The 25,360-nt window shown below is 40.3% G+C and overlaps 1 protein-coding gene across 3 annotated transcripts in view; it reads left to right on the plus strand.

The window, feature by feature from the left end:
* The window catches only part of ATP2A2 (ATPase, Ca++ transporting, cardiac muscle, slow twitch 2), a 54,245-nt gene that overhangs the window by 15,201 nt on the left and 13,684 nt on the right, over nucleotides 1–25,360 (plus strand). For 2 of the 3 annotated variants that reach the window (XM_006865410.1, XM_006865412.1), the window contains exons 6-9: nucleotides 20,079–20,159; nucleotides 21,495–21,580; nucleotides 22,547–23,011; nucleotides 24,927–25,015. In XM_006865410.1, coding sequence (XP_006865472.1) covers nucleotides 20,079–20,159; nucleotides 21,495–21,580; nucleotides 22,547–23,011; nucleotides 24,927–25,015 — 721 coding nt within the window. The remainder of the gene's footprint in view (nucleotides 1–20,078; nucleotides 20,160–21,494; nucleotides 21,581–22,546; nucleotides 23,012–24,926; nucleotides 25,016–25,360) is intronic. The other variant, XM_006865411.1, reaches the window with a different exon arrangement.

A 25,360-nucleotide genomic window follows, 5' to 3' on the forward strand; every position in this document is an offset into this window, starting at 1 on the left:
AATCCACAGGTTGATATTAATACTGCCATCTAATCTATAGATTTTATTCATAATTTCCTATTTGTCACAGTGCTTTTTGTGACAAAGAGTATTTGAGTTAGAGAGGGAATTCTGGCAGTGATGTAGACAATAGGTTGGGATTGGCAAGCTAAGCTCGGCAGTCATTGATACTTGAATGAGGGAAAGTGTGTTAGAGTTTATGGATGGTTATTGTTCTGCATCAGAATCACCTAGGGCTCTCTTTAAACACTCACCTGTATTGTGAAAATGTCCCTTAGGCATGGTGTGAGTTCTGGTCATGTGTAGTTTGGGGAAAAGAAAATGAACCAGCGATGTAGGTACAAAGCAGCAACTGAACAGACATGAAGTGTGGGGAAAGGAGAGTAGGGGCTAGGCTGGAGAATAAAGCTTTGTGTAGTGAGAGTGCTGATAACTGGGGAAGGAAACATCGCAGGAAGATGGCTTATAGGTGGAATTTCTTTACTATGGCTAAAGAATGTTCACAAGAGTCTGATTTTGTATGTTTTCGCATTTCTCTAGCTCTGTTTTACTCTCCAGCTTTTCCAAGCAACGTTATTGTCAGCATTTTCTAAGTGCTATTGGTTTTGACTCATACCAACCCAGTATAGGGTTTCCAGTAGCGGCTGGGGGGTTTGAACCACTGACCTTGTGGTTAGCAGCCCAGTGCTTATCCTACTTTTCATTACTCCCAAACTTTGTTTACATCAGTAGATGGCAGTGGCTTGGGGTAGGGGTATCCTGACTTAATAACTTGAGGCTTCTTCCCTGTGTCCAGATTCCTCGTTCCCTTGTCCATAAAACTCCAAAACACCCACGTCATTGGCCATGGCCACACTAGTCCAGATCATCACCTTGTACTGTCTGTTCCCGTCCACTCAAGGCAGCCAGAGTGGGCCATTCATTTCTTTGTCTGCTGAAACCCTTCATGGCTTTCCCATTGCATCTGAAATATAACCTAGAATCCTCTCTTTGCCGTAAAAGGTCTTGTATAGTTGAGATTCTGCTTGTCTCGGTGAGCCCATCTTGGGCTGCTCTATTATGCTCTAGCCAAGTGTTCAGTACCACCCTGTTCTCTTGACCTTTTTTGGGAAGTGGAGCATATTTTATTATATCATGTCTTAATTTCCCAAATGCAACATTTAAACTAAGTACAAAACAAACCCATATGTATAGGGGATGGAATGACCCAGTGAACAAGTATGTTTCTATTTATAATTAGTTTAAATGTAGCATTTGGTTGTTCTGCCTAGTGCCATGCCAGAAGTCCTGGAGACGTGCTGGACTAAAAGCTGGGTTTGAACTGCAAGGTCAGTGGTTCAAGCTCACCAGCCACTCCTTGAAACTTCTGTACCAGGTCGCAATAAGTTGGAACCGACTCCACAGCACTTAACAACAAGTGCCATACAAGTCTATTCCAACTCATACTGACCCTTGTAGGGCAGACTGTACTCTTTATGGAAACAGACTGCTTCATGTTTCCCTCCCACAGAGTGGCTGGTGGGTTTGACTCTCTGACCTGTTGGAAGTTTAGGAAGGACAGTAATAATTGGTTCCAAAGTGTTTGTAACTGAAGATGGCTGTTTGAAGCACTTCCGAAGTCCATTCTGCAGATGAATCTCCTATTATTCCTAATAAGGCAAGAAAGAGGGTCCTGGTGGACTGTGGCTTAGACACTGGGATGCTCACTACAGGTCAGCAGTTCAAATCCAAAGATGGGGCTGTCTGCGCCCATAAAGATTCACAGTTGTGTCAGTCTGATGGTGGTGGGTATATGCCATGGAGTCGATTTTGACTCGTAGTGAGCCATACAGGGTTTCCGAGGCTGTAAATCTTTATGGGAGCTGAAAGCCTCATCTTTCTCCCGCGGAGCAGCTGGTAGTTTTGAACTGCTGACCTTTAGGTCAGCAACCCAGCTGCATAAGGTTTCTAAGAGTCTGTACCGACTCGATGGCACCTAACAACAACAACAACAAAAATGAGTCTGAATCAACTCCATGTCAGTGGGTTTAATCTAAGGAATACTTTAAATTCATTTTACATTCAAACCAGGGGACTTCAAAAAGTTTATGTAGAAAAATGGAATTTGAAAAATAATGCAATTTTTCCGTAAACGTTTTGAAGCTCCCTCATATTTTGACTCCTTCATGGGGAATGCTAACATGTTGCTCCTGCTTCTCTTCCTAATGCCCTGCATCGCCCCACCCATACTAATTTGTAAGAGTGCATACAGCCACTGGCATTCGACTCTCATCTATTTACCTTGAATCTTGACCAGTCTACCCAAGTGGTGCAGAGCAAAAGTGATACCTAGTTTGGCGTAGATGTGGATTTTTATGAGGTGTCCTTAAAAAGTTTGTGGAAAGTGAAATTGAAAGATCATGGAATTTTTCCATGAACTTTTAAGGAAGGCTGTCCTATGCTATTAGACAGTGAACACATGGAAGGCAGTTGTAATCTTCCTGAGCGTGTAAGAAGGTCTGAGTAAATAAGGAATGAAATTAGAATTAAGAGTGTAAAATAGGTTCAGCCGGTGCACACATGATTACTGTGCAGTTTCTGTGCAGAACAGTCAATTTTGTGATAATAGCTAAACAACTGGGAGTGCATGCCAAAGATGGTTGATGTGCATAGAGTATTCAAATGAATGCTTGGCTTGTAACCATCAATCACTCTATAGATACGTACTGTTCATTCACATTTTACATTTGAGGAATCTCGAGTCTTTGTGGTTTATGGCCTCTGCCTGCAGTTGCAGTTATTTGCTATAGAATGTACAATGTACTTAATGAATGTACACACATATTTGTTGAGGGGTGCTATAAGTGGATTCTGACTCATTAAGAAGACCTCAATGTCAGAATTGAAAACCCCATAGGATTTCCTAGACTCTAATCCCTTAGGAGGCAGATTGCCAGGTCTGTCACCTTTGGAGCTGCTGGGTGGGTTTGAACTGCCAACCTTGTTTTTTTTTTTTTTGCCAGCCTTCTTTTGATAATCAAGCACTTAAATTTTGCACCACTGGGATGACTTGTTAAGTGCCATTGAATCTGTTCCGACCCATAGCAACCCTGTATAGGCTTTCCAAGAAGCCACTGGTGGATTTGAACTGCCAACCTTGTAGTTAGCAACCCAGTGTTTATCCCACAGTGCCACATCAGAACTACACAATAGCTTTATTGTGATATAATTCAGAGATAATTTAGTACCGTGGTATTTTGTTATTCAGAGCTATGCAGCAGTCATAAACGCTATCCCAGAGTGTGTTTATTTTACCTTTTTTTTTTTTAACTGTGGTAAATGATTCATAACAAAATTGGCCATTTCATTTTAATTTAATTCACTGGCATGAATTGCATTCATCTTGTGTTGCCATTACCACTATGATTCCAGAACATTGATCCCTTTCTTATTGGTTAGTGCTGCTGGTGGCGAATACCAATAACTGACTTTTGTTTGTATGAATTCCCTTATTTTGAAGGCTGCATATCATGTAGTATATGGACTGCTTTCACTTAGCATGATATAGTCTACAGGTATTCCATGTTGTATTTCATTCCTCTGTTTTGCCATTGTATAGATAATACCATGCTGCATTTATCAGTTTATCAGTTGAGAGACATTTAGGTTGCTTTTACTTTTTGGTATTAACAAATAGGGCTACTATGAACTTTTGTGGTACAGGCTTTATCTTGGGTGCATACGTGGCCGTGGAATTGCTGGGTCATATGACTCTGTTTAACACTTTGTGAAACTGCCAGAGTTTGCCTTGGTGGCTGTCCCATTTTGCAGCCCCAGCAGCAATGGATGAGTGTTTCTCGTGGCAATAGTTGTTGGTTTCTTATCTTTTTTATATTAAGTATGAATGAAATAATATCTCAGTGTGGTTTTGATTTATGTGCTGGACTGCAAGGTCAGTTTAAACCACAAAGTCGGTGGTTCAAGTTCACCAACCACTCCTCAGAAACTCTATAGCATCGCTATGAATGGGCACCAACTTGATGGCACTTAAAAACAGCAACAATTTCCTAATGATGCTGAGCATCATTGTATGTGCTTACTGACGCATTTGTATGACTTCTTTGGGGAAATGTCTATTCAATAACCCATTTTAATTTATTTTTATTGTGAATTGAGTGAAACTTTATAGACAAGATTATTTTGTTTCATCTCATTGATTGCAAACTCCCTCCATGCAACAGTTGTCCCACTCGCTTCCTGCCTGTGGTTGCCCATGTACAAATAGCCTCTCTCAAACTCATATATTTGTCAGATATATCAGTCTTCCTCCCATACCCATTCTGTCTGTATCTCTCTTCAGTCCATGTATCTACAGAATACAGTTGTTCCAAGTCTACCCAGTTTAATTGGATTGTTTGTCTTTTCATTGTTGCGATGTAAGCAATTCTTTATATATCCTGAATATCCCTTTTCAGATGTTTTATGCAAATGTTCTATTCTGTGTTGTGTATTCACTTTCCTTGTAGCACAAGAGGTTTTCATTTTGATGACGTTCCATTTGTTTATTCCTTTTGTTGCTTGTGTCTTTTGGTGTCTTTTCACTAAGAAACCTTGGTCTAATGAAAAGTCATGAAGATTTTGTGTAGTGTGAGGTAGGATGTAGGTATTCCGTTGTCTCTGTACCATTTATTGAAAAACTTCTTTTTCCATTGAATTGTTGTGACACCTTTGTCAAAAATCAGTTAGCCATAATTCTAAGGATTCATTACTGAACTCTTAATTACTAAATCAGTACCACATTGTAGCTTTGGAGTAAGTTGAAATTAGAAAGTGTGATGCCTCCAACTTTTTTTCTTTTTCTAGATTGTTTTGTTGCTTTGTCCCTTGCATTTCCATATGAATTTTAAGATTAGTTTGTTACATACACCGGGTATTTTTCCATTTATTTAGATCTTTAATTTCAATATTTATATCGTTTTCAGTATATACATCGTACACTTTTATTAAATTTATTCCCAAATGTTTCCGTAATTAAAAATATGTGTGTTTGTATTTGAAACTATTGTAAGTGGAATTGTTTTCTTAAATTCAATTTCCTTGTGAGTAAATTAGGAGTGCCTAATGGCATGTTGGTTACACATGCTCAGTTGCTAATGGAAAGGCTCGCAATTCAAGCCTACCCAGTTCCTGCTGAGGAGAAAGATTGGGTGATTTGCTCCCATAAAGGGTACAGCTTAGAAAACTAGGGGGCAGTTCTCCGTCATATGTGGTTGCTGTAGGTTGTAATCAAATCAGTAACACCCAATAGAACGTGTATGGAAATAAAACTGATTTTTGTGTATTGCTCTTGCTACCTGACACCCTTGTTGAGCTCGTTAGTTCTGTTTTTTAAAATTTATGTTCTGTGAGTTGGAATTGACTTGAAAACACAACTTTTTAGTGACTCCTGAGGATTTTCTCTTTACAAGAGCCTGTCATATGAAAATAGAAGTGGTTTTACTTTTTCCTTGGTCTGAATACCTGAGTACAGTGTTGACTGAGTGGTGAGAGTTGGTATTCTTGTCTTGTTTTGATGTTGGGGGAAGAATTCAGTTTTTTATCATTAAGTAGCCTCGGAAACCATGTGCAGGGTTACTATGAGTCGGAATTGATTCAAAGACACTTAACAGTAGCAGCAGCATGTTAACTGTGGGGGGTGTGTACATGCCCTTTATCTTGTTGAGGAAATCATGTCAATATGCTCTGTTTCTTGTTACCATGACTTCTGGGTGTGTTGAGGCTTTTTTAGGTTTTGAAATTTTACTTTCATTAAGGTTTGTAATGAAATTGAGCTGAGCCTTCAATTTGACATGCAGCCAAGTGATTCTGTGAAACTGGAAAAGTTGTTCAATTCTAAATGTAGATCTGCATGATTATTATTTGTCATTCTTGACGCTGTAGCTGAAAGGACTAAATTAAATGACATGTGTTGTACTTTTAGACATGGTAGCTTTTATGAATTTTTTGTATTGGAGATTTTTCAGAAAATGTGAGAATATGGAGAATATCTTGAACTATTTTAAAGATGAAAACAAGTAATGACTTGCTATTTTGATCCTTGCAGAAAGGAACAGTCTTTTTATAGTAGTTATTTGCAATATAAGTTTTGTCTCCTGACTTAGGTAATAAAGTTTTTGTGAAGACATCTGATAGAAAGCTTCTGCTGGGCTTTTCTGAAGGCTAGATTGGACTAAATGTTTTTTGATGGGGAAGAGGTGAAAGGAGTTGAGGAAATTAAATTTTAAGTGTTGCTGTATGAGCTAATGACCTTTCCAAGGAAAAATTGTGTAAGCACACACAGGAAATGTTTATGTAAACTTTATAAATATCTAGAGCACAGGAGCCAATTAAAATGATTTGGCAAGTAAAATGGCAGAGACCCATATATTTGTCCCCTGAAGCCCCAGTAATTTCACATTATCTCAGTGACAGGAAAATACTCTTCTGGATTTGGATGGCTAGAAACCAAAAGTAGTAAAATCAGGTATTATTATTGTATGAGACACAAACAGCAGTGTTTTCAGGCTTTCTGATGGGCTGTAATGTCGTACAGGCACTCCTCCCTTACTGACTAGCTCATTACCCAATGTTTCATACTTAAAGACAGTAGTGTTTTAGTGCCTACCTTCTGAGCCCAAAGGTCTTGGTCCCTTGCATCCCAACCCTCTTCCCAATACTGGATTAGAATTGAATAAAAGGAGAATACAAAAAACCACCCCGCCAGGACACCTGCACCGGTCTTGCCTTCAGAGCTGAGCTGCCAGTCTGTGAGAAGGAGGCAGAGGATTACAGACAGGATGCTTAGTGCTCACTTTACCACACACCCTGAGATTGCTGTGTATGCACTTTTGGGATGTGCTGGATGTAGTGGACATTGGTTCTGGATAGGTGGGTGTTTCCTTGGAGAGCAAGAACTCTGGTAGGTCCCCTTCAGACTTTAAATCCTGACCCAGTCAGCTCTTCTTGTGGTGTGAAATGGTACAAGCCCACCCACCCCATAGTCCAAGGGAGTAGATAAGCAGAGTGCTGCTGTGATTGACAGCTGCAAGGGAGTGAGCCAGCTGCGCTTGGCCACCTCCAAGTGACTCTGGAGACTGAGAAGCATTTGGTCCCTGACTTTTCAAATGACGATTTTTACATATGGACCTGGTCTTCTGAGACTGATCATGTTGATAAATGAGGAGCCAAGTATATTATAAAAGTTAATCAAACTATGATTGCCACAGAATTTAGGGGCTTTTGGTATATGCTTCAGGGGATTATTCACGGATTTCTCAAAGGCCCAGCTCACAGGATTGTTTAAAACAAACTATGTATCTTGGTAACGCAAAGTTGATGAGTAGCACAAGGACGTAGATGTGTCCTCAGATGACTTCTGTCTTGGAGCAAGTATACTCTGAAGCAAATGGTTTTAAGGTTATGTAATCTGAGCACAACACTGGACTGCTGTTGTACAGCTTCTTTCAGGTACTAACTTTCTATATCCTGAAATAAGAGAAAATAAAATGTTCACCAGTGGTACCGACTGTCGAAGAAAAAACTTTAAAACTTGGTGACTGTTTAAAAGAACAGTTTCACTTTTGATAGCATGAGGATTAGTAACCAAGCAGTTGAGGAAAAAAAACGAAAGTTGTGAAATCGATTACTCAACTCCTGTAGGAAAACCTGGACTGTTAACCTAATTTTGCATGGCACATGACAAACAAGTTAACAGATCAGTGGAGTTTTTGAAGGAGATTTCTGACTCTAACTAAAAGCAATGGATTTTCTGGCTCTAAAAGATGTCTCTTTCAAATAATGTAGCCATAAACCATTTGTTGACCTGAGCTCAGTAGTTCAGGTGGACTTCTTTTGCGTTTAGAAAGCATTTGGGAGTGTAATGGCTTGGCTGTTGTGATTCAGCTAACACCTCTTCTGTACCTGCCCAGCTCCCTGATGACGGAGTATTAAGAGGTCAGTTCTGTGCTGTGCTCCCAGATGGTCTGGATTGTATGGCCCACATATTTTCTCTGTAGCAAAATGTAAATCATTCTTTACCTCAAGAGCTGTTTCATAAAAACAAAATGAAAAAGGGTCAGGAATTTGTCCAACTTGCCCAAGCAGAGCTTCTGTAACTTTTGTGCTTAGGAATCACCTGTGGCGCATTTGAAATGCAGTTAGGTTATTAATCCCATGCTGTAAATTAATGAAAATCTCCCAAGGACATGGTGTGAATTTTGTATATAATTCAAGGGATTTCTGTTTGACCTCCTCTCCAGAAGCACTTTTCTGGCTGTTGGCTTTTAAATATTGAAGTACACACAGGTAAACAGTGTGATCACATTCAAAGTTGCCTGGTGTGGTAAGCATTTGACAGTGTTTGATGAGACATGACTAAAACAATATTCACCTATTACTAATGATAACTATTGATCAGAGCAGTGGAAGTTTTGACCTAAGAAAGGCTCAAACCTGTGGCTTTTATGCCTTCTTCTCTTATACTTCCATGTGGAGTTTTTTGTTTTTTAAACATGTTTCTTATCTTTTTTTTTTTTTTTTTATGTTTTATTGTGAATTATGTGATAGTTTACATGGGAGAACATTAGCTTTACATTCATCCTATCGTACATTGTTTCATTGCCATGGTTACAATCCCCTCCATGCATCATCAACCAACCAAAGGGTATACCCTGCAAGCCTGCCCCTCCCCTGTCGTCAACACACAGCCCCTCTCCCTCTCTGGGTCTGCAGTCCCCCGGCCACTCCATCTCTCCACATCGTCATTTCTTGCCTCCATCTTTGGCGTCACTGCTTCTCTGGGTAGGGTCTCACACTCTGCTCTTCTCCCGTGATGGTTCTAAGGACCTCCGTTCCTGGACTGCAAGTCAGTCACTCCTTTCCTTTTGCTACAAAATGTCCACCTTTACATTTCCAACACACCCAGTCAGTCCTGATAACAATTAATCACCATTGTACCCCCAGGGACCTAGCCCTATCTCCTTTCGTTAGCACCGCCCAGACAGATTGGATACTACTCTGTGGAGATTCTACCTTCCTCTGAACCCTCTGGACCTAGGCTCCCACTTAAAAGCTTGTAAGCCAGTCCCTTATTGCCTTTGTAGGCCCCCCCCCCCCCAATTTTGGGTAGCCAGTGTGTCCAAGTTGCCCATCACTGTCTACTCTGTGTATGGAGGGGGTGGGAATGATCCTCGCTGTAAAGATTTGTTCCCTCATTTGAGCTACTGCATCCATAGGTGTAAGTCAAGTTCATCAAATTGTATCAAATTACTCTTTTTTTCATCTTCTTTATTCTGATCATCCAATCATTGAAGCCAGGTCAAGTGGGTATTATCTGCAAGTGTGGGTGTTCTTATGTATATGCCCTCTCATCAGCTGGGCACTTCACTCTCCTCTCTAGTCCTCTGTGAGTATGTCACTGACTCTGAGCCCAAGAGTCCCCAGGTCTTGCCACACTGCTGGCCGACCAGGTCTCCACCCAGGTTCACAAGTCTATTAAATGTTGTAGGGCTTAGCTTGCAACATCATTGCTGTTTTTCCCTCAGTTCCCTTTATCGGTGATGAACGTGGTCACTAATCAGAGCGTGTATTTCCTTTGAGTCTTAGTCTTGGAAGGGGGTTTGCCCTGAGGGGACCCAACCACTTGCCTGGATGTTTCCTGGGCGAGGAACTTGCTTGCTCTTGTAGTAATCAGTTGGTCTGCCTATTTTGTTTTGTATTTTTCTGGTTGGTCTTTCTTTCAAGAAGTATCTTCTGTTCTTCTAGCCGCTCCAGGCTGGTCTGCTTGTCCTTTCAAGTGGAAATTTCCCACCTCAGAAGATTCTGGATGCAGTTCAGGATTCCACCTATGGTAGTATGTAATGTAGAGGCTCTGTAGGAAGCCTCCTTCAGTGGGCACTTTTTAGCCCCATTTTAGGTATCTTAATCAATTATAATTGTGATGTTGGAGGAGAGTATTGAAAGTGCCATGGACTGCCAAAAGAACCAATAGCTCTGTTTTGGAAGAAGTGCAGCCAGAGTGTTCCTTGGAGGCCAAGATGGCTAAACTTCGTCTCTCTTACTTTGGACATATTGTCAGGAGGGAACAGTCGCTGGAGAGCGATGTCATGCTGGGTAAGATGGAGCGTCAGAGAAAAAGAGGAAGACCTCCAACGAGATGGTTTGGCCAGGTGGCAGCATTGATGGACTCAAGTGTGGCAGCGGTAGCGAGGTTGGCCCAGGATCAGACATTGTTTCGTTCTGCTGTGCATGGGGTCGCTATGAGTCGGTTCCGACTTGATGGCACCTGACAACAACAATCAATTATAAGCAGAAGGCAGACTTAGAAGCTTTCTATGGTGATATTGCTATCTATTCCTTTCTCTCCCCCTCAAGTGTCTATTTTATAATGGTATGCCAGGGAAACCAAGATTCAAAAGACAGCCAAGTATCTTAACATTATTTCCCCCCTTTCCCCCATTCCAACTATGTCTCAATCACTGAATCCCAGAGCCCTATTGTCCCAAGGCTGTCCATACATCATTATTTACCTCTGCCCCACTTAGCCCATGCAAAGCTGCCTAATTTTTTTCCGGTCCACTTTGTTCTTCCATTCCCCTCCCCCTTCTTGTGTATTGCTTTCCTCCCTAGCACCCAAACTATCCTGTGTCTATTCGCTGCCCTGTACTCTACCTTTCCCTTCACCTCCTCTGCCCCCCACATCCTGGTAACCAGCAAAGAATTCCTCCCTCCCCCCTTTAGTATGGGTTCTTTTTCTTAGTCTTTTGCAGTAGTGGGCCTATGCAGTATTTCTCCTTTTGTGACTGACTAATTTCACTCAACTTAATGTCCTCAAGGTTCATCCATGTTAATGCAGTGGCTTGCAGCTTCCTTGTTATTCTTCAGGGTAACATAATATTCCATTGTGTATATGTACCACTGTTTATCCATTTTTCAGTTGATGGGCTCTTAGGCTGTGTCCATCTTTTTGCTATTGTAAATAGTGCTGCTGTGAACATTGGTGTGTATTATCTACTCATCTTATAACTCATATTTCTTGTGGGTAAATACCAAGTAGAGGAATTGCTGGATCATACGGTATTTCTATTTCCAACCTTCCGAGGAAGCGCCATATTGCTTTCCAGAGCGGTTGGATCATTTTGCAATCTCACTAGCACTGCAGGAGTGTCCTAGTCTCCCCACATCCTCACCAGCATTTTTTGTTCTCTACTTTTTGGATCTTTGTTGTTACTGCTCGTGTGAGATGAAATCTCATTGTTTTGATTTGCATCTCTCTAATGGCTAGTAATTGTGAAAATTTCTTCATACGTTTGTTGGCTGCCTGGGCCTCCTCCTTGGTAAAGTGTCTGTTCATGTCCTGTGCCCATTTTTTTATTGGATTATTTGTCTTTTTCTTGTAGAGGTATTGTAGTTTCCTATATATTTTAGAAATGAGTCCCTTGTCTGATACGTCATTGCAAAAGATTTTTTCCCATTCTGTGGGTTCCCTTTTTACTCTTCTAGTGAAGTATTTTGATGCACATAAGTTTTTAATTTTTAGAATGTTCCACTCATCTATTTTGTCCACTTTTGTTTGTGTAGTTCTCAAAATGTTTTGTAGTCTGTGTATTCCCTGAATCATTGCCCTCAACATTTGTCCCTATTTTTTCATTGATGGCCTTCATAATTCTGGGATTCACATTTAGGTCTTTAATCCATGCTGAGTACTTTTTTGTATAAAGCTTGAGGTGAAGGTCTTGTTTCAATCTTATGCATATTGCTTTCCAGTTCTGCCAGGACCATCTGTTGAAGAGACTATCACCCCCCATGTGGTGTGATTAGGTACTTTGTCAAAATCAGTTGGCTGTATGTGGATGGGTTAATTTCTGAATTCTCAATTCTGTTCCATTGATCAGTGTATCTTTCATTGTATCAGTACCAAGCTGTTTTGACCACTGTAGCCGTGTAATAAATTTTGAAGTCGGGTAGTGACAAGTTTCTAACCTTATTCTTCTTAAGCAGTGCTTTGCTTATCCTGAGTCTCTTTCTTTTCCATGTAAAGTTTGTACTCGTTTTTTCCATCTCTTTGAAGAATGTCTTTGGAATCTGGATTGGGATTGCATTGTATGTGTAAATTGCTTTGAGCAGTATTGACATTTTCACAATGTTAAATCTTCCTATCCAGGAACATGGTATAGTCTTCCATTTTTGTAGGTCTCTTTTGGTTTCTTGTAGTAGTGTTTTGTAGTTTTCTTTGTATAAGTCCTTTGTTTCTCTGGATATGTTTGTTCCTAAATAATTTCATCCTTTGGGTGGCTATTGTAAATGGTATTGCTTTCCTAATGTCCTTTTCAGCACTGTTGTTTTTGGTATAGAGGAATGCAACTGGTAAATTTTTGCATGTTGATGTTATATCCTGCCACTTTGCTGAGTCTTCCAGTGAAGTCTAGTATCTTTTTTGCTGAGTCTTTGGGGTTTTCTACATATAGGATCAAATCGTCTGCAAATAGGGAGAGTTTTACTTCCTCTTTGCTAATTTGGATGCCTTTAATTTCCCTGTGTTGCCATATAGCTCTTGTTAAGACTTCCAGCACAATATTGAATAGGAGCGGTGACAAAGGGCATCCTTGCAGAGGGAAGGCTTTCAGTTTCTCTCCATTGAGAGTAATGGAGGCTGTTGGTTTTGTATATATGCTCTTAATTATGTTGAGGAATCTCCCATCAGTTCCACCTTTGTTGAGTGTTTTTATCAGGAATGGATGTTGGATTTTGTCAAATGCCTTTTCTTCATCAATCAATATGATCATGTGTTTTTTTTACTTTTTCCTTATTTATATGGTAGATTACGTTGATCGTTTTTCTAATGTTGAACCATCCTTGCATCCCTGATATGAATTCCGCTTGATCATGATGTATTATCTTTTTAATGTGCTGCTAGATTCTATTGGTTAGGATTTTGTTAAGAATTTTTGCATCTATGTTCATGAGGGATATTGATCTATAATTTTCTTTCTTAGTGACGTCCTTCCTTGGTTTTGGTATGAGGGTTATGCTTGCTTCATAAAATGTATTAGAAAGTTTTCCATCCTCCTTTGTATTCTGGAAAAATTTGAGTAGAATTGATGACAGCTCTTCCTTGAATGTTTGGTGGAACTCAATCATGAAGCCATTTGGGCCTGGACTTCTTTTGGTTGGGAGTTGGAGTTGTTCTTATGGTGGGGTGGGAGCACAGGGCTAGTAGAGCCACAGTTGTTGCTATTGTGAAACTGGACAGAAATCAGTGTATTAGAAGCAGAAAGTTTGGCAACTAGAGCCATTCATCATTGTCTGGGTAGGACTTCCATAAAGAAAGGAGCTCTGGGAGTGTCTCCCCAGCCATTTGGTAAGGATGGACTTGATCTTGGCCTGATTTGATTTTCCCAGGGTGTGCATTTCCTACTTCCTATTAGCACACCTTCTCCCCACTCCCCATGACTCACTGGGAGTCACAGTAAGTACCAGTAAGTGCTGACCTTTCTATTGCACTGTGGCTGTGATTATGGGAAAATTAGAAGAAAACCAGGTGTGCGCGCAATACCTTTTCTGAGGATGACATGATGCCACTAAGACTATAGAAATGTAAGGTAACTTTTAGGTTGAAGGTAGTAGAATTTTTGAAAGATTAAGGCGCTCAACATTTCTTTCCAGTGCTTGGGAAAATATAAGATTGAGCATATAGGAAAATGGTGGGAATAGATATTATTTCAGCAGAAATACTAGTTTGTAGGAAAATTCTACTTCTTCAGAAGTAAACCAAGTGTACAAAGATGTTCACCTTATAGCATTGGAGTGTGTAGGGCAAGGAAAATAAAAAATGCCTAACTCACCTGAAAGCAAGGAATCTTTACTTTGGTCCATTGTATGGCTGTAGAAAAAAAGAGTTCTGGCAGCACTGTCGGGTGGGTACTGGGCTGATAACCTACAAAACAGCGGTTTAAACCACCAGCTGCTCTGCAGGAGCAAGACAGGCTGCCTTCTGCTCCTGTAAAGATTCAGAGTTTTGGAAACACTAGAGGGAACTATGAGTCAGAAACAACTCTGTGGCAGTGGACCTCATACCTATAAATTACTGACCTGTAGCAGGTCCCTTTCTGGCCTCACTTTCCTCATCCATAAATTTATGGATGATGGCACCTTCCTTAGAGTCTTTATGAAGGTTTAGAGTTAGCAACTGGTGAAGCCCTTACAGTGGTAACAAGCACGAAGTAAGCTGTCTCTAAATCTTAGCAGTTACTATTACTATGTTGTTGTTGTTGTTAGGGTTTCCGAGGAGTGGCTGGAGAGCTTGAACCGATGACCTTGCAGTTCAAACTGACTTTGCAGTCCAGCACATTAACCCACACACTACTACTCCATATTAAAAATCATGAGGCAGGTCTACATATATTAGTTTAGAAGATCAGGAGTTTTATTTCAGTGAGACTTAGTCTTTTCTGCATAGAGAAAAAAGTCTGTAAGATTTATACTGTTAACAACTTCATGTGTGTTTGTCGAATGAAGAGAATGTGTGATGGAGCTTTTTCTTTTTGATGGCCTTCTAGGTCCACAAAGGTCAAGAAATCACTTTTAGAGCTGAAGGGATGTGGAGGGGGGCAGGGGGGAGACAAGAGACCCGTGTTTTAGGGATGAGGACACTTGGACAAGAGCACGTGGAAGTTGTGGGCAAGTGGGAGTCGTGCTCAGTGTGCTATGGCCTCACATTTTAACTTTCAACTTAGTCTAAGCTCTTCCAGTGATTCAAATGAATTTCACACTCGTTCCCCTCTTAATGGGTTTTCTTTGGTCTACAGCTGGATGTAGTCAGTCTGGACATTTTGCCCTAGAGTCCGAAGGACTTTGGCAGTTGTGATTGCCTTCCTGGTGGGGGTTCCCCCTTCCTTCTCAGTCTTGTACTCTTGTTGTGAAGTGTCATGGAGTTGGTATAGATGGTTGTAATCTTTATGGAAGTACATGGGCTACTGGTAGGGTTGAACTGCCAACCTTTGAGTACAGTGGAGTGCTTAATCACTGCACCACCAGGGTTCTTTCACCTTAGATAATATTCCCCAAAGTTAGTTTGGTGGCAAATAAAGAATTTCATTTACCCTGCCTCATTAAAAAAGTCTATGACTCAAAATTGAGGAACATAAGTAAAAGTATTTGAGTCACAGTTAAGATGTTGAAGTAATTTGGGCTAATTCTTTTAGCTTTTTTAAGGAGTCATTTAAGTGAAAAATAAAAGTTGTATACCTACTATCGTTGAGTCGTACTCATGACCCTGTAGAGGGGTCTCTAAGACTATAAATCTTTACCGGAGCCAACAGCCTCATCTTTCTTCTGTGGAGTGGCTAGTAGGTTTGAACTACCGATCTTGCAGTACAGTGTCTATCCTACAGCACCACCAGGGCTGCTTAAGTGGTATATAAAAAGACGCAATTTCTGATCTTTTAAAAAGTTTCCCTTAGGAGCTCTGGTATTGTAGCGGTTACAAATCGGGCTGCTAACCTCAGGGTCAGCAGTTCGAAACTACCAGCTGTTCCGCGGGAAAAAGATGAGGCTTTCTGCTCCTGTAATGATTTACAGCCTTGGAAACCACCCTGTACAGGATCGCTATGAGTCGGAACCAACTCCACGGCACATAACAACAACATAAATTTTCCCATAGAGAAAATTCTATAATAACTCTTCAGAATCTGTTGCAGTAAATTAATGGGGGTTTGTTTTTCATATAACAGATCAGCAGAGAAGATTTTTTCTGTTTAGTGTTATATTCTAACCATCAGTATTTACTATTACCATAAGTGATATAAACAGTGTATAATACCATTTGGTTTGTAAATAACCCTTTCTAGATTTCATGGTAAAGAAAGCATATCAAAATCATCATAATCTGTGACAAAGTATTTCTTTTTACCTGATTCTTCCCTACACTCTTGGTGACCCCTGTGGTGTTCTTATGGATTTTGTCCGTAGTGGCAGTTCTCCCTTTGTTGTAATCACAGGTTAAAGAGCTCTGGCCAAGTGTGTCAGGTGTTATTCAGATGGAAGAAAGGTAGTTTATTACAGAGTTGAACGCTTTTTACCTGCCCAGCCAAAAGAGACGGGGGAAAATGGAGGATAAAATTGCTGAGCATTTCTTTGGCAAGAGTTAGAATTTTCCACTACCACTTGCCCGCAGGCCATTGACGTGCCCATCAGGGAAATAATACTGGATGTGATCATTGGAACAGGACTACCTGCTTCTGATGCACAGAACCCTCTGAAATTCATGGAAGCCTGGGGACAAAGGAAAATGATTCTTCATTATTAATGGATCTTCCACTGCCTTAGACAATCTGCTTCCTAATAGACTGCATCCTAAATTGAATCTATTCCAAAGCAAAAGCATGGAGCAGAGAGCCACTCACAGGTTAAATGAAGAGTCTTTTATTAATTGAGGGTGATCAGACAAGACTTAATGCTTCTCCCTCACCTTAATGTCTCATCAAATGGGAAGATGGGTCAGTTAAGATGATGTGACCACCAGCTGGCTCAGAGAACACCAGAACCTGGCAGGTTGCTAAACTCAGTTTGAATTCATGCATTAGAACCTTTCAACTAAAATGTTAAGCGCCATCAAGTCATTTCTGACTCATAGCAACCTGAATAGGGTTTCCAAGGAGCAACTGGTGAGTTTGAACCGCCGACCTTGCAGTTCAAACTGACAGTTGTAGTCCAGGGCTTATCATACAGCACCATAGCAGTTTCTAATTGAAACAAATTTGAATGTGATACTTTGAAGTATAGATAGTACATCCCTCACATGTTGTGAAACTTAACAAACATCAGGTTGTAGAGACTACTGTAAAATATTTATGTCACAGTTGAAAGAAAAGTTGAGAGCTTGAGACGAGTTTTTAATTTTCAGGTCATTTGAAATTTGTGTCCTTACTGAATTTCTGGCCAAAATCAAATGTGTAAGGCCAAGAAACATTCTTCACATACGTATGATGAGCCTTGAGTACTAGAGTTGTTGTTTCTTTCTAAGGTCAGTACAAATAGAATTTCTGGTGCAGTATATGCACAGTATTGGTTCTACTTTAGAGCAATAATATGTTGGCTGTGTCACCCTGGCAAATTTAACCTATGTATTATTTAAATTTTTCCTGTCAATTTCAAGTCCGAGCTTCCAATGAAACACAGTTAAGTAAATACGAACGCGTGGCTTCTGTACCATTTTGCAGTCCATTGTCATTGTGAGTGTTAGATTTGAGATGTTGTTAAGTCGAACTGGTTCTGACTGGTAGCGACCCTGTATAGGGTTTCCGAGGAGCAGCTGGTAAGTTTGAACTGCCAACCTTGTGATTGAAAGCAGCTTTAAAGCCAAGTGTTTATCCTTCGGCATTACACCAGGACTTCAGATTTGGAGTAGCCAATTGTGTTTGTGTAGAAAAAAAAAAGGATTTAACTGCCAGTGTAAAATCAAATATTATGCTGTTTTAGAATTGCCTCCTGTGTACTCATCTGTCAAAGTGAAATGTACCAGTGTTTGTATATTATAGGCACCTACCTCTACAGCACACTAGACAGAAGTTTTGTCTTCTGCTCCTGTATGATAGTGACATCAACTGCTGCAGACATGCACGGTGCATTTTCACTTAATTTTTCCATTAAGGGTCACGGTCATCATTGAGTTCAGGCTGTGTTCTTTTCAAGTTCAAGGACAGGTAGGATCAGTTTACTTCTGACAAGCAGAAACAACAGAGAATAAAGGTTTTCCTTTAATTTGGCTTTGTGTTTTTGTTTTGATGGCATTGAGATCTGACTACTGAAGGTCACTCATTAAAGTTTATCATTGCTTTTTCTTCTGTAATCATATGTTAAAAGTGCTCCCTTCTAAAGGTGTGGGCAAAATTCTACTCAAATGGAAGATTGCAGTTGGTCTGTCTGAATATTGCTGTTTGTTGCATAAGCATTTCCAGTAGGAATTTCACCTTAACTTAATGTGTCCCTGCAGTCAGCCATGAGACTGAACTCTGTCTCCTGGGCTTAGTTAGGTGTTGCCTTGTGGTCACGTTGCCTACGTAGGTGACAGGCTTGTTTCAGGAACTCAAGGTAGCTCTGAAGGAAACAAAACTGAAGATTTAACAAGTGAAGTAAATCGTCTTAGAATGCCATTTTACCGCAGTGCATGTAAGGATTATAATGTGGATGATTTGTAATTTTAAAGTACCATCTGATTGCTGTCAGGTCTGACAGTGAGTGTTGGAAAGGTAAACGTAAATGTTTGGTAACTAAAGGAGGGGAGCGGCTGATTTTGCAGACTAGGAGTGGAGAAAAGTGAGGGGTAGAGAGGCCAAGGCCATGACGTAGACAGAAGGGGCGTGATTGAGGACTTGGGACTCAGGGAGAGAAGAGAGGTTATGTGCTGGCGGCCGCGGGGCAGGAGTGTGGGGTGTACCCTTTAGGTGTTTGGTGCATTCAGGGAATTGTGATCATTGCAATGAAAAAAATACAATAGGATGATAGTAAAAATAATGTTCATCCATGTAAACTAACACACAATTCACAGTTAAAAAAATATATAACCATCTGAAAAACTCTTACTTATTCTAATACTTATCTGTGTTGCATAAGACTTCTAAAACTCATAGAGTTGCCTTTCAGAAAGACAGGGTAGGGTGTTGTAAGCTTATTTTCAACATTCAGTTGCTGTGGCTCAGTGCACACCCATTCAGCAGTGCTGGACACTGATGCTGAGTACCAGTGAAAATTGCCTTTATCTGCTAACTAAGACTTCGTGGTGGCATCTTTAAGCAGATCAAGGAAAGGGCACAGAAGTGAGCCCTTCAAGATCTGTGAAAGGAACTGTTTGGCTCAGTGATGAGGTTTTACTATAAGAGGTTCATTAATTTATTCTCTAAATTAAAAGGTACCACTCTCATGTCACCCGTGTGTGACACTTGTTTAGAGTTTTACTTTTTAGTATGAATTAACAAAAATGTGCTTTGAATAACCACACTGCATGAGCATATCTAAAGAATAAATGCTGCAATTTGTAGATTTAAAAATTGTACCTGTGCAGCTTAGATAAATATTTCCAGATTGCCCTCTAGAGTGTGTACAAGTTGCCTTCATACTCAACAACTGACACTGCGTGGCCGTGAAGTCTGGGAGCCCAGGTGTATTAAGAGATGCTGAATGGGCTGCTTCTATTGTCCTATTCGAGTTACGGTGTGGTGCTGTAGATAGAATAAGTTCTCGACCATAAGATCAGTTTGAACTGCAAGGTCAGCAGTACAAACTCATCAACCACTCCTCAGAAACCCTATACAGGGTCACTATGAGTCAGAACCAACTCAAAGGCATTTAACAAATTGTTCTATTGGTGTACTCGGTGACATGTCCAGAGTTTGTGCATTGGTCCCTGTCACAGTTTCCATTCATCTCTGCACACACACCTGATGGGGCGTGTGCTTCTGGTTGTTTTATTGACAGAACTGCCCAGTGTACAGAATTTGTGATTACTGTGGTCTGTGCCTCCTTGTCAACCTAGTGTATGTTCTCAGTTTAATAGGTAAACAGTGATTCTGTGTTATTGTGTGTTGTAGCATCTCTCTCAAAACTGGTATTAAAAGATTCGTTTGCTTCCTGTTAATAATTTGGGAGCGTGGTGGCTAAAAATAGTAATTTGGGAGAATGGCAGCTTTGTAGGATAAACACTGGACTGCTGCTAACCACAGGGTCGGCAGTTTGAGCCCACCAGAATGAAAGCTCATTGGCCTGTGTGTTATTTCAACTTTTTTTTTTTGCTGTATACACAAATGTGGACAGCCAAGAGATACTCTTCACATATGTATTCATGTATGTGTTTCTCTATAAAGAAACCAACCACTCCAGCTTTAAGAGCTGGAGTGGTTGGTTTCTTTATAAAGCCAGTAAAAAACAGGGTTTTTAGTGCAGCTTATGTATAATATTGGTCCCACTTTAGATCCGTAGCTAATATGTCTGCTGTGTTACCCTGGAAACCAATTTAACCTGAGTTGCCAAACTTGCTTATTTTAGCTGCCTTTTTCCCCCCCAACTAGTTGGTGACAAAGTTCCAGCTGATATTAGACTGACATCCATCAAATCTACAACTCTCCGAGTAGACCAGTCAATTCTCACAGGTAATTAGCTGTGTGTTTACTTTTATTAAAAGCTTGTAAATCCCTTCATGAGCAGAGGTAGTTGAGGTGCTGCTCCCTTTCTGTTGTGGGCAGTGTGTTGAGTGACTTAGTGTCACTCCTCCAGGACATTATAGGTTCCAGGGCTGAATTGTTTTTCTTTGGAGAAATAGTTAACCTCACATTGAACATACAACAAAAGGTAGCACAAAAAATGTTGGCGAATATTCTAGTACCTGGCAATGGGATTGTTTGTGTCTTTATCAAGCTAAAAAATGGGAACGTATTCAAGTCTAGGGTGGAGGGTTCATTTTATGTGGAAGTAAGGTTGTCAGAAGATTAACTTTAATACAATGCCAACCTGAATGAAATTGTAAGTAAATATGAAGCTGAAAGGTTATCAAGATTTTCTATCTGATTATCAGTTTTTAAAAGCAACTAGTAAGAAACCAGGGCTCTCTCTTTATTGTTTCTTTATGAATAGCTAGCTTGTCTATTACAACTCCCATTAGCAGCAACAAGCTGGGAAAAAGCCGTAACATGTTTGGGAAATGCGTAGGGTTTGTGCGGAAACTCCTCATTATAGCCTATAGAACCCACTGCCATTTTAAAACTTGGTGGAGGTTCTTCGTGGTCTGCTTTTGTGAAATAATCATATTGTAGTTAGGCCAGATTGAAAATCACATGTTGTCATTGAAGTAGTACAGAGCGTGAGTTGGCTACATATAGCTTGTGGTCAACAATTGAAGCTACTCAGGACAGCTGTGGCCTCTGTAAGTTTGAAACCAAACTCAATAAGACATTGAAAAGGTTACACTGAAAAGGTCTAAAAGTTAGTCCTTGGTGTACCATGTGATCTTCAGTGCAGCTGCAGATTGTGGCTTAAGTATTGCATAAATCAAACTCACTATCGAGATGATTCTGACTCACAATGACCCTAAAGAACAAAGTAGACCTGCCTTATAGGGCACTTCCTCATCTTTGGATTTCAACAGTTCTTGATTATATACACACAACACAATTAATATATATTTACTATAATGATCAATGATACTGAAAATAAGCTAAATTTAAATAGTCATTCCAGAAAAAGGCATTTGAGATTTACTGTAAACTTCAGTTTCTTTAGTTTGAAGTTGTATGTATTTCAGACTAAATCTGAACAGTAGTTCTTCCCTCTAGAATTAGTTTCTAATTAATTGGTAAAGGCTTGTATGTATCTCCTCAGAATGAATTGGGCCATTTATCCTTCTCCTGTAGTGGACATTGACTATGGGGAGAAGTAGCTCTGTGGGTGGACAGCAAAGCACTAACCAACCTGTCTCACCATCTGTCCAGGTGAATCTGTCTCTGTCATCAAGCATACAGACCCTGTCCCTGACCCACGGGCTGTCAACCAGGACAAGAAGAACATGCTCTTCTCTGTGAGTACTTGGCATATTTACCTGCCATTTCAGCAGTCACTGCCCACCTTCAGTGGTCAGGCCTTAAAGGGTCATGACTCTCTGTGGTTGGGCAAATACGGTGTTGTGTGACATCCTCATAGTTTTTTATTTGGCAAGTTTTTAAGGGGTGGAAAAAGGATCAGACCAAGTATCTTATAAACATACATTGTAAGCTATAGGGTCACTACAAGTAGTCAATTAACTCAATGGAAATAGGTTTGAGTTTGTGTAAAGAATGTTTTCAAAATCTGTGTGATGCCTACTGCTTTTATGTGGCTACCAGAAAAGGAAGGGTTGTTTAGAGAGAACAGATGTGGTCCAGTAATTTGCAGGCCTAGGTGAAAACCTGTGATAAGTTGAGTCCCTGAAAGTAGTTCATTAGAGTGGAAATGAAGCAGTATCACTGGAAATTTAAAATAGGGCATGACAAGAACGTCTTTTTCTTGATTTTGAACGGTGAGTGTGTGAATGGAGGTCCCCAGGTAGGGATGGAAGAGAATGCATAATACTGTGAAAATGGAAAAGGAATGCCTTGTATCACCCAATAAGTTGAGTTCCGACTCATATTGACCCTGTCTGTGATCTGTGGGATTTTCAAGGTTTCGAATATGAAACAGAATGCTACATCCTTCTCCCAAGGAGTGGCTGGTAGGTTCAAACTACCACCTTTTTGGTTAGCAGCAAATTGCTTTAACTATTGTGCTTCCTGCAGAGGTATTAGAATACTGCTAAAGCCTAAAGCTAGTCTGTTAGTGAAGCTCCATTAAGGAATTAAGAATGCCAGTGATTTCATGTAGTGAGAGATTTACTGGAGAGTAAGTAGGTATCTGTGTAGAATTGGAATGGGGAGAGAGACCATAAAGCCAGAGTGGCTTCTGAAGTCTGATCTCCACTTAGGGAAGTGGCATGTGTTTTGTGACTCGTTCTTTTGTGTTATTGTCCTAGGGCACCAACATTGCTGCTGGAAAAGCCATGGGCGTGGTGGTTGCAACAGGTGTGAACACTGAAATTGGCAAGATCCGAGATGAGATGGTAGCAACAGAGCAGGAGAGGACACCCCTTCAACAGAAACTAGATGAGTTTGGAGAACAACTGTCCAAAGTCATCTCCCTTATTTGCATTGCTGTCTGGATCATAAACATTGGACATTTCAATGACCCAGTCCATGGAGGCTCCTGGATCAGAGGTGCTATCTACTACTTCAAGATCGCAGTGGCTCTGGCTGTTGCAGCCATTCCCGAAGGTCTGCCAGCTGTCATCACCACTTGCCTTGCTCTTGGGACACGCAGAATGGCAAAGAAAAATGCCATTGTTCGAAGCCTTCCTTCTGTGGAAACTCTTGGTTGTACTTCTGTTATCTGCTCAGATAAGACTGGTACCCTTACAACAAACCAGATGTCAGTCTGCAGGGTAAGAAAGAGTCATATTAAGAATCTTTCTAAGTAATTTAATACATTTTGTGTGCTTTGAACAAATTCCATTTTTTGGTAGCCTGTAGCCCAAGAAAATTTCTATAAAATTACTTAATGAAATATAGGACGACTTCTTCTTATATGACTGTCATTTATATTAGGAATCAACAAACAGGTATTCCGGAAATGCCCATGGTTTTTCCATATAATTTAATTTCCCTGGTATGGTGCTATAGGACTAGCACTGTACTGCTAAACTACCAGATCGGTGGTTCAAAGTCACCATCCACTCCTTGTTATGTGCCGTGGAGTCGGTTCCGACTCACAAAGACCCTGTACGTGGTTATGAAGTTAGTGATGGTTTACAGATTTAACTATGGTATATTTAATCCATTCAATGTGATTATCGATAGGTATGATTTAATTGCTGTTATTTCTCTGTGGGGTTTCTGCCCTAAGTTCATTTCATTTGTGAACTTTTTTATTTTTCTTGTGTTAATATTTACTAAATCTTTTTTATTTTAATGTGAAGGTGTATTCATTTTCTTTTGAGGTTAACTTGTACTTTATTAGTTTTTTTTCTCCTTGTTTAAAACAGTGTTTTTTTCTTGAAATTTACTTAATTTGCTTGCCAGTTAGTCAGAGTGTAACTTTACAAGAGGTACACTCATACCAACAGTCAACAGGGACCAAAGCTTTAATTCTCCCCCCCCTCCCCCCCCACTAATGAGGGAACCATTTTAAAAGTAAAACTAGTTACAGGAGCATTAAAGGAACTGATTGGGTGTTTAGGTGACAGAATTGAAATTCTAAAGTTACCTTTGATACCAAGGGTACAAACCCGTAACTTAACGCATGAGCCATTAGTAAGTAGCAGAGTCAAACAAGGTTCCATTTTCATGGGAAAAAACAGTCACTTCTGAAGTGCCACTTCTGTAGGACAATGAAAGAGCCCAGGGCCCAAGTCATCCTTGTCGCCTTATTTTTATAAGGTTTTGGGCAGTTGTATCTCTGGAAATTAATTTGCTTTCAGTGTAATTAAATCTGAAACTATCCTGCTATTTTATAACGGTTACTCTTTTTAGTCTTTAAAAATTAGTTGATTTTTGAATGTTTTCTTTTGTTAAAGAAAAGGCTGGGATAGGTTGTGGTGGTCATCAGTATTCCAGGGAAGGCGTCCTGCAGCATGTTGCGTAACTGCCCTTGACTCAGGGATTCTGTCAGCAGCAGCAGCTGCTGCGTGCTTTCCTTGCTCACCACCCGAAATAAGTCAGGGTGGATTAGGATGCTACATTTTGGACTCTGAGCAGGCTTTAGAAAATACGTGGGGAAATTCCGTTGTTTTTGGTTCCATTTTCCACTTGACTTTTTAAAGCCCCCTCATACAGCAGAAGATCTCTTGGTGTGTTGTGAAGTACCGGCATGGTGTGTGTAATCGTCCAGCTGGCTTCGATGCCGCTTCATGCAGTTAGTTGTTTTCCCATGTGACGGCTCAAGGGTGGAGAAGTAAGGAAGGCCTCTAGAGGTCACGCTGGATTTGATCCTGGTGCTCTCCCACTTAATTGTGTGATCTTGAACGCATCGTGTAATCGTTCTTTGTGTCTTTTCAAAGCACATTCTGTGCCTTCTAGAGAATAGTGCTGAGGCTTTGAAGTGATGTTTTGATAACCCTGAGTCCTCCTAACCTGGATTTCCTGTAGGTTGTCCTTGGTCTTTGGTGCCACTGTTGCTTATGACTTAGCACATCAGTAGTGCTGTCACCCGCACTGTCAGGTCTAGAAGGAGGAAGACGACAACTTCTTCACTCAGTGACTTCCATTTAAATTGTTCTTTAGTGAGAATGCCTTTGCATTAAGCATATGCTTTCTGATTTAATGATGTATTTATTTATACCTTTGAATTGTTTCCTGTAGATGTTCATTCTGGACAAAGTTGAAAGTGATACTTGTTCTCTGAATGAGTTTACCATAACTGGATCGACATATGCACCTAGTGGAGACGTGTGAGTAACCCCCGTGGCCATCTAGAAAGCCCACTGGGAAGTATAGGTTAGCAGTATTACCCGCAAAGATGGCATTCTGAATATGACCCACCGATAACACAATTTGGATCTCTAATGTATTTATTGAAAAAGAAAAAGCTTACAAGCTGAAAAATGTCCTTTTCATTTTACTAAGCTACCTTAAAGCCCAAATTTTCAATTGGAGTTTTTGTATGTTCTCTACAATGCCAATGGTGGGAGGAACGTCGTAAGGATTTGAGGTCTTTTTCAATAGTGTTAGTTTTGTCAATTCTCCCCTTTACCATAAGGTTTTCAAGAGCTAGCACTTTTTTTTTTTTTTTTTTT

This window comes from Chrysochloris asiatica, unplaced genomic scaffold (assembly GCF_000296735.1).
Source record: "Chrysochloris asiatica unplaced genomic scaffold, ChrAsi1.0 scaffold00078, whole genome shotgun sequence".
Taxonomy (NCBI): domain Eukaryota; kingdom Metazoa; phylum Chordata; class Mammalia; order Afrosoricida; family Chrysochloridae; genus Chrysochloris; species Chrysochloris asiatica.